Source organism: Sinocyclocheilus grahami, unplaced genomic scaffold (genome assembly GCF_001515645.1).
Source record: "Sinocyclocheilus grahami isolate Dianchi unplaced genomic scaffold, SAMN03320097.WGS_v1.1 scaffold240.1, whole genome shotgun sequence".
Taxonomy (NCBI): domain Eukaryota; kingdom Metazoa; phylum Chordata; class Actinopteri; order Cypriniformes; family Cyprinidae; genus Sinocyclocheilus; species Sinocyclocheilus grahami.
Genome location: NW_015505419.1, coordinates 1,651,294 through 1,664,570, shown reverse-complemented (window position 1 = coordinate 1,664,570; position 13,277 = coordinate 1,651,294). Strand labels below are relative to the sequence as shown.

Sequence of the window (13,277 nt, the reverse complement as noted above, 5' to 3'; positions counted from 1 at the left end):
ATAGTACCTTTTCCATTTTTCTCAATATTTTTCTTACAGTGTACTAACTGATCTACAATCACAGGTACAAGCTATAATAAATGAACAATTATTCAATTATTAAAGTATTCAACTATTATTATTAAATTGAACAATTGCAAATAGCAGCTAAATTAATTCACATGATGTGTGTACTGCTAGGCATCTCTGGTTTCCTCTTTTTGTGTGATTTAGATGGAAATTGTGTGCCTTTTTATCGTTTGAGTCACTTATCAAAAGTTGCTCAAAATAGCCAAATCAATTCTAAAAATAGCTAAATTTGTTCCTATGTGCTTTTGGAAGAAAAGGTTGCTAAGGTAGTGTGAAAAGTTGCTAAATTTAGCAACAAAATTACTAAGTTGCAACACTGGGAGTCCCGCCATGTTGGCTCAAAGCGTCTGTTTAGTTGCGCGTACAGCTCCCCCTACTGGCAGTCCGCGGAGAACCAAAATGGCGGCAGTGTGGTCCTGATGCTGCTGGATGCTGATGAAGCCATACGCTGTGCAGAGTGTCTCTAAAGCGGGTCTGATCGATTTTTATTGGCCCGGTCTCTGTGGCGCAATGGAATAGCGCGCTGGACTTCTAATCCAGAGGCTCCGGGTTCGAGTCCCGGCAGAGATGCAGTGCAGCTCTCGAATGGGGAATGTTATTTGTTTTTTTTGTGCATTTAGTACACATGAAAGAAATGAGTGTAATAGTTTAAGGCTGCTGCTTACCTGTGTGCGTTGACTAAAAGCATACAGAATAGTGTAAGAAATGTAAACCCTGAAAAATGAAGAACATTTTATATGGACTGATTAAATGAATACAAATTCAATATCCAATCACTGTAAATTTACATGTATCAACAACAACAACAAAAAGCAAAGATTAGCTTAATTTATTTGATTAAAAACTCTCTTTCACACGCACACACACTGGTGACAATGATTTTAAATGATTTAAAATGAAATTGCTGTTTAATTTTATAAACATTAATGTTATATCTTATTCTAACACCTAGTATTTCTTAACTCAACCCGCTCACATATGCACATCGTTTTATTTTAATCCCGTAAAACATTTCATTTTGGCTGAACACCGTGATGCTGAGACAGAGGTAAATATGACATTTAAATTAAATTATTTAAATAGTAAACATTATTTCATTTGCATAAAGTACTTCAAGCCACCATATATTACAAATTTACCCATGAATAAGAGGGGACAATGCAATACAACTCAGGAATATTTTTATGCGGCAAAATTGTATTTTGCATGACCATTTGACACAGGGTAGCAAACTGCCTCTACCTGAAGCTTATAACGATAACGTTATCATTCAATCAAAACTGATATCCCCTGTAATTTTGTCACTAGTCCGAATTCTGTCCTGTGGTTCAAGTTCTGTCCAGCAGGTGGAAGAGCACACAAACATATGAATATACGCTCAGTAAACGTTAGTCTGAAAGAGATCATGACAGTAACCCCAGGGTTTCATATTTGACAGTCGAGTGATCTAAATACCCTTGTATTGCCAAACTGCAATTGCATTCCTAGACAGGTTTCAATTCATAACCGCGTTTCTCTATTTTCCATCTTCCATCTTCACTGGCCAATTACAGTACATCTGACCATCAGCAAATATGCTATGTCAACATTTTGCCCCTCAAAGTCAACAACAAGCATCAACAAGGCTGTAAGGAGAAAAATGTAAGTCCAATCTGTACGATGCGCATGAAGCAGAAGGTTTATCTTCCTCGCTCCCGCGGGGTTTATTTTTTTTGTCGCTGTGGAGTTCTAGAGAGGGAGGGCAACTGAACTGGGCAGGGTAAAAGGAAATATTGATGGCAGTTCGACTCAGTTCAGCGAATCGGTTCTTTCGAGCGTTTGTTTAAAAGAACCGGTTCAAAAACAGCGAATATTTTAAGCACTTCAAAGTGTAGAGGGAAAAAAGCGCTTTCTGTAAAATAGAACAGAGGATTTAACATCTTTTTTGTTTATGTCAAAACATTTTTTTCTCATAAAAAAATCTGAATATGTCCAAAGAATTATTTTCCCTTTTAACAATACAAACGCTTTGGTTCAGTGCATTGGTAACTTATTTATTAGCTACTCTTGGTTAGTTGTTTATGCATTAATGTAAATTTTAGGTAAGAATCCGCTACTGTCAATTACTCGCCTACATATGACTAGCTATATTTGGGCACAAAAAAACCCTGTGTTTTGTAATGAAAAAACACTACATATCCTCATATAAATGTTTTATGTCTCTGTCTGTTCCCTCTCGAGAACGGTCTCTCGACATGGCGTTAATGCCTTGGGGACTCCCTTCCTTCCTAACCTACCTGAAATCTTATTGCACAACGCCAGTGAAGTTGCAACTCTCACTGGCCAATGCCAGCCAAGACGGTGAATAGGGGCGGGGCCCCCGCCACTATATAATGCACCGTATTGGCGGCATAAGCTCAGAATCTTCCTCTTTCACACATCCAATCGAAGACAGCTGTGGAGAAAACGCAGAAAGACAGATTTCCTTCTAGGCATTCCAGCATGTGCAACGTTTGCACGCTGTGTTCGGGACCTGGGTCTCGCCCATGCGGAGGCAGCACTCACCGGGTCGGGCTGCCCGCACTGAGAGGAATTCTCAGTGCAGGTGCTTAGGGCTTGGAGGAACATCGCCCTCTGTGATTTCTCTCGGCAACGTCCTACCGCCGCCAGTGATCCGCTGGTGGGACGACCGCTGCACGTGGGCGACCGCTCAGAAAGGCGCAGTTTACCCCCCACGGTCTCCGGTGTGCTTGGCAGAAGAGAGTCTTCAATCCACCTCTGGCGCTTATCTCGATTATCTCGTTCGGTGCGGCGGGGGATGACGACGATCTTGACGAGGCGCTGTCCCTAACGGCATCCGAGAAGGACTGGGCCTGCACTCCAGAGGAGCGCTTTGAAGTGGAGGGACACGCTGCATTCCAGGATGAGCTCGTCTGGATTCTTACCAGGGCTGTGAGCGATCTCGGTCTAGAGTGGGAATCCCCCGACGAACCAACTGAGAGCAAGCTGGATTCGTGGTTCCTTCACTCGGGCCGCCGAGCGGCCACTCCGAGGGAGCAAGCCCCACTCCTCGCCGACTTGCACGACGAGGTCGCTAAGGCGCGGGCTGCGCCCCAACAGGCTCGCTCTCACGCTGACGGGTCGGAGATCTTCACTAAAGTTGATGGGGTGGAAGCCCGAGGATATACGCGCATTGTGCCCGTCGAGGAATCCATCGCTGCGCACCTCTACCGTTCCTCTGCTTCCCTGAAAACGGGTGCTGTGCTTACAACAAAACAACGGACAAAGCGCATGCCGCCTCGGAGAAGCGATCTCAGCGCTGCACATGATGGCAGTGCTCCAAGTTTTTCAGGCACAGTTCCTGAAAACGGATTTTGCACTTAAAGCCACAAAGAAGGTGGCCCAGGCAATCGGACAGAGCATGGGCTACATGGTTGTGCTCCACCGGCATCTGTGGCTGACACTCACTGAGCTTAAGGACGCGGACAGGAGAGTGCTGCTCAACGCTCCTGTATCTCCATCCGGCCTCTTTAGAAACGTGTGGAGGCTATCGCAAAGTGCTCCAAGGCAAGTCACTTCCTGCCACGCCGGGCTGCAGCGCAACCCCCTGCACATAGTAGATCCTCATCTGCTTCCAATCGGCCGTCGAAGCGGCCCCCCTCTACTTCAGCTTCATCGGCGCCAGACCCAGAGCCGTCTGTTCGTGCCAAAACTCCGTGGCAGAGGACACCGAAGGGGTTCTCTTCACGGCTTCAAGAAAGGCAGCCCTCCCGGGGGAGCTCCCCGCCTGAACAGAAGCTTCGTTCCTGACGGGAGGGTGCAGAGGAGGAGAGCGCCGAGTGGCCAGCCCGCCGCGAAGCGTCTGAATTCCCCTTGGCTGTTGCAGGTGACTACGGGAATGTCTGTGTTGTGTATGTTCAAAATGCAATAAAGTCTGTGACACCCTCACAAAAAGAGCTTTTTTCTCCTCCTCCAGTGATAGCGGATTCACACTCGGCCGTGGAACCTCTCGCATGTCCGTGTCGCTCAAATATTCAGCAGAAGGCTCGCACTCCCCATTGATAGGCAAGGCACGACCCTTGCTAACATACAGCGCTCCCACTCATCCCGTGAGCTTTCTGAATACGACCTAGATCTAGTGATCAGATTTCTGAGAGGTGCGAGAAGACAAAAACCCTCTCGCCCTCCTACAGTGCCATCCTGGGATCTGGCTCTGGCTTCAGACTGTCGGCTTGAGGGAGCTCTCGCTTAAAACAGCGCTGCTGCTCGCCCTTGCTTCGGTCAAGCGCGTGGGGGATTTGCATGCGCTCTCTGTGAATGTGGACTGCATGCAGTTTGGACCAGGTGATTGTAACGTCACGCTCAAGCCAAGATTGGGCTACGTGCCTAAATCACTCTCGACACCGTTCAAAGCGCAAGTAGTGGCCGGTGAGGGCTTTGCGAGTTTACATCGACCGCATGGCTAAGTTTCGGCAATCTGAGCAGCTTTTTGTATGCTATGGAGGCAGCGCCAAAGGGCAGCCTGTCTCCAAACAACAGCTATCACATTGGGTGGTCGACGCTATTGCCTTGGCATATTCCAGCCGGGGAATGTTATGTCCTATTGGTGTCAGAGCCCATTCAACGAGGGCAGTTGTCTCTATCAAGGGTGTTTCTATCAAAGATATTTGTATGGCGGCTGGATGGTCTTCGCAGAATACCTTCGCCAGATTCTACAATTTGGACGTGTGGTCATTAGCGTCACAGGTCCTGTCGGTGAGTACTTGGCCACATGTCACTTTCACTTATATAAGTTTAAAATATAACCTAGTAGGCTAAGTTTTCCCGCGACCATAAGTTTTGTAGAATTGATAGATGAATAAAAACAAAGTCTATGTTATATTAATATTTCTTAAAACTAGTAGGCCTATGTTTGTTTGTAGGCCCCATCAATCAAACCTGTACTTTTCTCCAGATGCTCTCTCTCAAATGCGATGCACACTCATCGGTTCTCATCTCACAACGAATCGAGCATAACAATTGTTGGTTCATTGATTCGGTGAGTTGTTAACCCGGATCGGACATACAGTAGGTCAAAGAACATATGGGTCAGAATACAGTACCAGCGTGGTGGATCAATGAAACGTCCGGGAAGGTATTCAGATTACACACCTGGAGCATAACCAAAAGTACTCTGCTCCTCATAATGGTCCAAAAATTAATGAATTAACCCGAACTTTGCATGCAGCTCTCTGCTCCGAAAAAGAATGTTCTGATTCACGAATCGGTTTTGACTCAAGAACCGCTCGGACAGATTCAGTGATTATGTTAATCAAGTTTGTGAACCGATTCATTGAAAAGATTCAGTTCAAGAGAACGATTTGTTCATGAATTGGACATCGCTGAAAAGAAACAGAAAGAGGGAGGGGGGAGCAGCTGCTGACACGAGAGAGAGAGAGAGAGATGAACAAGGAATGTGCCACTAATAAGAAACCGGAGCGTCGCAAGAGAGGAGGGCAAAAGAGGGAACGGCTGAAGAAAAACGACTGGAAATGCGCTAAAAGTAGTGAAGGGGGGCGAAAAGGGGCAATACACAGCCGACACGTGAATGGAAGGATTATAATCCACCGTTGGAGGGATTTTGACGCTCCCCATGCGGAGATTTGAACCATGCAGGGACTGCTGCTGCTTCTGAGTTTGGCATTGAGTTTTCACAGAGGTAAGAGACTCCATTTGATGAACCGCGAGCTCAAACTTGCGTATGTGTGAGCGCAAATGAGAACGAAAAGGGGGCAGATGTGCGGAGGATTTTACAGCGTCCATGTCTGTCCGGTCATAAAGGTGCAACGTGACCTTTGCGTTCCACGTTCGATTCCGTTCGATTCCGTTATAACAGGGATGACTATAAACTCTGCCAGCGGCGTTCCCTCCCGTCAAACATGCTCTCGTCATGAGAATACAAATTAGACGAGAGGTTTGAGGGGGGGAAGGACACGCGCCCATGCACACGTTCATGCATACGCACGCAGAGGGTCTTTGACAGACTCCCGCATCAAGAAACGCACCACTTCGTTTGCTTTTCACGCAGGTAATTTCCGCACCTGCGCCCGTCTGACACGCACTCACAGTCAAGTGCGTTGGATCACAAATAACCGACTATTTTAACTGCACACAGAACGGCTAATTAATATCTTGCATTGTTGCAAATCCAGGTGCGCCTGTGTTAATGTATCCAGCGAGTTGCTAGGCGACAGCATCGCGCTATACCTGTTAGATTACAGCATCTTTTGCCGTGATCGCGCCTATGCGGACACCCTCCCTATTGTCTACTATCACACACTGTGCATGTGCGTGTGTGTGTGTGTGTGTGTGTGAGTGTGAGTGTGAGTGAGAGAGGGAGCGCAGGTACAGACCACTCCATCATAGGTGAGGGGCGTGTTTTTGTCCCGGTAAGGTAAGAACAGATGATGTAAGCCATTCTCATAAGGTCCACAGTCAAAGCAGAAACATGCATATTCATCGAGAAATACCTTTTGAAAACAGGTCCAGGTGACTCTTGATGGCTGCTTTGAACATCAGCATGAGACAAGATCTGGGGAGATTCAGGTCTTTCAGGGATTCAGACATGGCTTTGTTCAGCATCACACAATGTGTTATAAAACATGAAGCAGAATACAGAATGACTCACTAGAATGAATGAAAGTACAGTGTGAAATGCACAATATGCATTACAGGTAGCAAAAGGAAAATTCATGTAGTCATCATTTTCTCAACCTCGGTGTTGTTCTGAATTTGTATGACTTCATTTTGTCCGTGGAAAACAAAAGGCAGAATGTGACAATTTGACTGATTTTAAGTGACTGAATATTCATTTAAGTTTTGCATACATTGGATTTGTTGGAACAACTGTACAGTAATGCACACGCACTGAGGTCATTTGTAATGATTTATTGCTATTATGTCTTAAGATAGAAAGTATTTAGGTATCGGTGCTGTAGGAACGCTAATATACTCGGGTCAGTCGCCTCGACTCATAGAGCAACATGACTTGGCATGTAAGTTGGCCCATCAGATATCTCTTTTAAAGAGGTGCATTACTGTAATGACTTTCATAAGGTTAGCAGAGGCAATTGTGATGACCTCACAACAATGCAGCCATTGTCTTTCTAATAGCTGTTTGATGGTGCTGTACGCAGTGTAGTAATATAGGTCAACATTAAACACATTGTGAAGCATAGTAACCTGCCCAAGAAATGACTACATGCACATATACTGTAAGGGATGTTCTTTGTTGTCATGTGCTTGTATTCGAAACTGGACCAGGTTGCAGATCAGATACACTAACGTTTCCGTTTTTGATACCCTAGCTAGCAGTATTTTTCTGTCTGGTTCATTATGGGTTTGTCAGGCATTCCTAAACATGTTAGGTGTTATTTTATTAAAACGGTTGTAACGTGAGCCTAAGCATCAGGCCCACTCCATCTTGGCAGACAGGAGTCATTCAGAAGCAATGCTTCTAATAAAACCTGCAGTCGTCCCATGAATCCTGAAATTGTTAACTCTTTACAAACTAAGAACTCTGTTGAATCTAAAATCATATGCAGTTATTAATAATGTTAATAAATCACTTTTCAGCATGTAAAGAAGGAAGAAATAAAGCAACTTTTTTCCCACTAATTACTGTGGAATGAATGTGCAGCACGTGGATATTCAACTTCTGTTCATGGATATCTGTTCCCGTGGAGTTGATTTCGTTCATCTCTAATCAAACTCACCTGAACCAGCTAATTATGGTCTTCAGGTTCACATGGAAATTACAGGCAGGTGTGTATGAGCAGGGTTAGAACTGAAGGTAGATCTCCATGAGCTGTATTGAGCCCACCTGCTCTATTTGTAATGATAGCTCACTAAGCGTCTCATTTACTGTGTTACGTCTTATTCCGAACACATTGAAAACCTTTTTTTTTCATGGAACACTTTTTAAATGGTTTTCATACAATGCAACAAAAACACCATAGACAAACTGTATGACACTTGTGCCATTTTCAAACCACATGATAGCCTTGTGTAAGGAACTGAAATTGGTAAGGAGTGAAATTTTGGTCTCTGTCCATTCCGCATCTTCAAACATTGTCTTGTTGTGTCATTTATGTGACGCATTGATTCACCATTTTTGGATCTGAGCACAATTGAGAATGAGATTTCGGACCTTCTGCAGAGGGTATCCGCATACAATTTTCAGCCTGTTTCTCCTGAGAGTGAGTTAATATTACTAGAAATAACATTTTTGGGTGAATCCTTCCAAATCTGTATGACTTTCTTTTTTCTGTGGTGCATAAAAAGATATTTTAAGAAATGGCTTTTTTTGACCGTACAATAGAAGTCACTGTTAACTGAAACGGTTTGATTACCAACATTCTTCAAACGATCTACTTGTGTGTTCCACAGAAAGAAAACCCATACAGGTTTATAACAACATGAGGGTGATGACAGAAGTTTTATTTTTGAATGAGATGAGATATGATTTAGCAATTGGTTTGTAATCTTTAGTTTCTAGTGCATACTAATGTATGTGGTAATGGAAAGCATTCTGGCATTTTTCTTTTATGGTTTTTAAAATGAAAAAGTGAATCATGACCCCGACATTCCATTTTGTTTGCACTCGCTTTTCATTTTTAGTTTCAGTTCATGTTTTGGTTACGTACTGTATGTTTAGTTTTTTTTATTTGTTTTGACCTCATATTTCTTAAGCAGACTGTCATGACTCATTTTTTCAGTGAAAATGACTGACTTCTCTGGTGACGCATTTTGGACTTCTCCAGTCATTTAGTCAACTTAAACCCTGCCTCTTGCTTACAATTAGTTGCAAGTTCGTATTCAGATCTGCCTCCATCCAATCAACAACCGATGACAAAACCAAGTCCCCACCCTACATTTTTTCTTTTTCAATAATCCATTTTACTCAAATGTGTCACAATATGGAATAAAATACCTTTTGCTACTTACAGTTCATTGCAACTTTAAGACCAATTAGACAATTCATTGTTCAGGCAACCCACTGACTAGTCGATTATGAAAATATGTAGATTTTCTTTTTTTCTAATGGAAGCAAGTAGTGTGTTTGTGGGTGTCGTCGTGTCTGGAGGTGAGCCTGTAAGAAAAGACGGCACTGGGGACAGGTGGGTGAAGTTGAGTAACTGAATTGACAAAGATTGGAGTTTTCTTTTTGTTGTTGTTGGGGGGTGGATGGGTGAAGGGGGAGCTAGAGGGGGGAGTGCTTTAGGCCAGAGGGAGAGAAAGGCATTATTTCTCATGCCTGACTGCTCTCATAGAAGAGGCTGCTCGTACCCTCTCTTCTCCGATCTCTTTCTTTCTCTTGCTTCCAATGAATATGAGGGGGGAAAAGTTCAAAGGCTGGCTTAGACGAGGATCTTTGAACCCCCCTCGCCTCTTTTAGGGGCTCCCACATCCCTTCTCATTGAAATGATTTTGAACATGCCATGTTTCCCTTCACATGAACAGCCTTCCATTCATTCACATTGTATTTTGTCAGCATTAGCTGTTATTTTGGGCTGTTTAAAGAAATAGTTCAACCAAAATGAAAATTCTTTCTTGTTCTTTCACATAATTCTGAACTTTCTTCATTTTTTTTCTGTAGAACACAAAAGGAGAATTTGAGGAATGAACTGGCATTTTTTCTATACAACAATAGTGACTAGAGCTTTCAAGCCTCAAAAAAGGTGCAAAAGCATCATAGAATACCTTAAAAATGTAAGCAATGATGTTTGAATTGTGAATAGTATTCTTTATCTAGTCAGTTCTTTTCAATGATTCAGTTGATCTGGTTCACTGAACTCAACTGAATGATTTGTTCACGAATTCACATTTGTCTCAGTTGTATTTCAGTCAGAAGTTAATAATTTGTCTTTTTAAAATGTCATGTAAATGCTGCAGTTTAGATTTGAGCAGCAGTCTGACTAATAACCCAGTAGACTATTAGCTCCGTTATAACAGCACTTATACATAACACGTTGAGTCATATACTACTTTTGACACTTTTAAAGTGTTTTTGTGAAGTTGAAAGTTCCCATTCTTTGCATCTGGACAAAAACCAACCCTAACTTTCTTCATAATTTCACCTTTTGAGTTCTGCAGTAGAAAGAAAGGTTCGCACATGATGGCAAGTAAATAGTGACACGATTGAAATTTCCGCTGAACTATGTCTTTAAAATTGGTCCTCGCTCCTGCATTGCACATCTCTTTCTTTCCAGAAATGGTTTTGTCGAGTGGCCCCTTATTCTGGCCCTCACTCTGCTTTTCATTCTTTTGTCGTTCCTCACTCCCTCAGTCTTCTCATTTTTCCCTTCTCCCTCTTTCCATCCCCCAGTTCGTTTTCCCCCTTCCCTCTTTCTAATAAGTTCCAGATGTGTTTCTTACATTCCTGTAGTCAGAGGAGAGGGGGAGGGGTCATGGAATGGGAGCGGGAGGAAAAAAAAGAGAGAGGGAGAGAGAGAGATGGAGAAGCACATGAATTAAAAGAGAGCGCATGATGAAGAGGCCACTCTGTACTTGTAGACACTGATGAGATTCTCCTCTGTTGTATCTGTGTGTGTGTGGGGAGTTTTTCAGACACCCCTCCCACCGCTTCCCCTCCCCCACTGCAATGGAATGTGGCTGATGATGATGGTGATGTCATTTCTCGTTCTCTGAAGTTTTCAAATCAGGGAGAGCTGCTCGACGAATTTGGCCAATCGGCCGGCCTAATAAAGGCCATTCACAGTTGGGGAGACAGCGAGGCATTCTGCATCAAAAGCATTATTACCGGTCACCCGGTGAAGTTGTGGACCAAAATGTAGAGCTGTTAAAACGCTAGCTGTTCCGGTGCTGACTCAATACAAAGATGCATTGTAAATGTTTTTTTTTTCTACACTAAAGTCAATGGGAACTCAAAATGGCCCCTTTGACTTTCCTAACGCATGTTCTTGGGCTTATTGAGGATCATTCATTACTGCAAGTTAATCCAAAAAAAGTTAAAAGGGATAGTTCACCCAAAATAGAAATTCTGTCATTTATTCACCCTCCAAACCTCTATGAGTTTCTGCAGTCTGATGAGCCCAAAATATGGGCTGTTAGCTGTTAGCAAAAAAAATATTTAATTTCATTAACTTAAATCAAACTCTAGTAACTTGCTTCACCTCTGAAACAACTACTCCTCAACCGCTTGTTTCCATTCTGGTATGTAACGCCCACTTTTCACTACTCAATCAATGGAGTGCAACAGTTGGGTTCCGGAAGTAAAAATCCCATTCATTTTTGTCGCACTAAAGTATAGCGTTTTATTAAAGACTGATCATGTGACTTTTACGTACGCCAGGTCACTTGTAAATGCGAAAAAAAAAAACTTCTATTGCAGTTTTGTTATATATTTCTTTTTTGAATGGGCTGAAAAACCACTTCATGTGAGCATAAAAACTTTTTTTGCGATTTATATGGGAGTTTTTGCAAAATTGATGTATTTCCATATTTCGCAATTTCAATTTGCGCAATTTGAAGGGTAATGGTAACGCGGCTAGTGACAAGCAAATTGCCCCAAAACACTCTCATGATACACTTTGCATGAAATAATAGTCTGTCAAAATACCTAAATACTTGTGTGTGTGTGTGTGTGCATATTTTACAGAAAACGTTGATTTGGTTTGCTTCATGTACAAATTTTTTTTTTTTTTTACGAAATGATAAAATGAAGTCCGGCCCTAATTTCTTAGTTAAAAATGAAAAATCACTCATAAATGGGTAAAATTTTCTGTCTGAAGTAAAATATGTTGTGAATGTTGCTAGGGATGTGCCGATCCGATATTCATATCGGGTATCGGCTCCGATAGTGCCATTTTCTCGGATCAGGTATCGGTCAGAGAGAGCCGATCCAAATCCGAGATTCTTTTTTTTTTTTTCCCGATTGTGCGAATTGACTGTTAAAAGAAAGGCTCAATAATTGTTGCACAGATATAATACACTACGCATCAATTTCTCTTCCCCTTGTGCTTTGCAGTTTTTAATTTTTCATATTTATTGTTTATTTTATTTTTCTTTATAATGAAGTAGTCTGTATCTAGTAGTTTGTGAAATAATGAGTATCAGTTCCACACAGAGATATATAAATTCTAGATTTATTTAAATGGGGGGAAAAAACTTCACTGGTATCGGATCGGTATCTGTATCGGCCAATACCGAACCCTAGGTATCGGAGGCGAAAAAGGCGGATCGGAGCATCCCTAAACGTTGCATTTTAAGTTGACTTGAATCTAGTGATGAATACATAAGAGTGTGTAAAAATCAATCAGACATGAATGACTCCTAGCTAGTTACTCATCAGCGTTACTCATCTTTAGATCGACATTGAAGTAGATTCCCACAGTTGAGTGGAATGCTTGCTTTTTATATGACTAGTGATTTCCATTCATTTGCATCAAAGTACGTCAAAGTCATAAAATTAAAGGCATATGATGAAACCAGTAAATTCTCTCTGTATTCTGAGAGCAAGTTTAATGCCAGATTGTGCGTGTTTCCTCAAATGCGTGCACACACACAAAACACACACACAAAACACATCTGGCATTCCTAGCCTCTTGATATTTGTTTGGAAAGCCAAATATTTAGTGCATTAAAAGGACGTCTGTAAGGTATTAGGTAATACTTCAAGCCTCGGCCCATTGGAAGTGGACAGTCCGTCCAAGCATTAGCATAGCTCTGCTGATGACCCTTGAGGTTGCCATGGTCACTGTATGTAATATTATGTCAACGTTTCCATAGTAGTCATGGCAACAATAGTTCCAGCAACGATTCGCGCAAATAAATAATGTTAAAATCAACTGTATAAATGCTGCAGGAGATGAGACCCGGTGGCCGAGAATGGAGTGAAATGGGGGAAGAAGCGAGAAATAATATTCCTTCCCTCCTATTTCAAGTAGATCGGTTTCTATAGCAACGCTGGGCTGCACAGATAGAGGGACAAAGAGCGAGAAGGAGAGGAATAAGGGATGGGGGGTAAGAGGACAAGGAGAGAGAGAGAGAGGTGTGAAGAGGGAGATGAGAATAAGAGAGCGACACTGGGAAAGAGGCGTTTCTCCTTGCTGTCAGGAATGGCAAGGGCGAATCGAGAGGAGCAAAGCGGGAAGATGATGGAGGAAAAGCGTCGCATGAGGCTGCAGACAAATAAGAGACGACATGAGGAAATGTTGACAAAGGAAAGG

The 13,277-nt window shown here is 42.6% G+C and overlaps 1 protein-coding gene and 1 non-coding gene across 3 annotated transcripts in view; both read left to right on the top strand.

Moving 5' to 3' along the window:
- The first annotated feature begins 565 nt into the window (after positions 1 to 565).
- trnar-ucu (transfer RNA arginine (anticodon UCU)) lies at positions 566 to 639 on the top strand. Its single transcript has one exon. It is a non-coding gene; the product is annotated as a tRNA-Arg (tRNA).
- A 4,874-nt stretch (positions 640 to 5,513) lies between these two features.
- The window catches only part of LOC107597897 (kin of IRRE-like protein 1), a 48,586-nt gene continuing 40,822 nt past the window's right edge, over positions 5,514 to 13,277 (top strand). For both annotated transcript variants that reach the window (XM_016289102.1, XM_016289101.1), the window contains exon 1: positions 5,514 to 5,746. In XM_016289102.1, the coding sequence (XP_016144588.1) occupies positions 5,698 to 5,746 (49 nt within the window). In that variant the 5' untranslated portion in view covers positions 5,514 to 5,697. The remainder of the gene's footprint in view (positions 5,747 to 13,277) is intronic.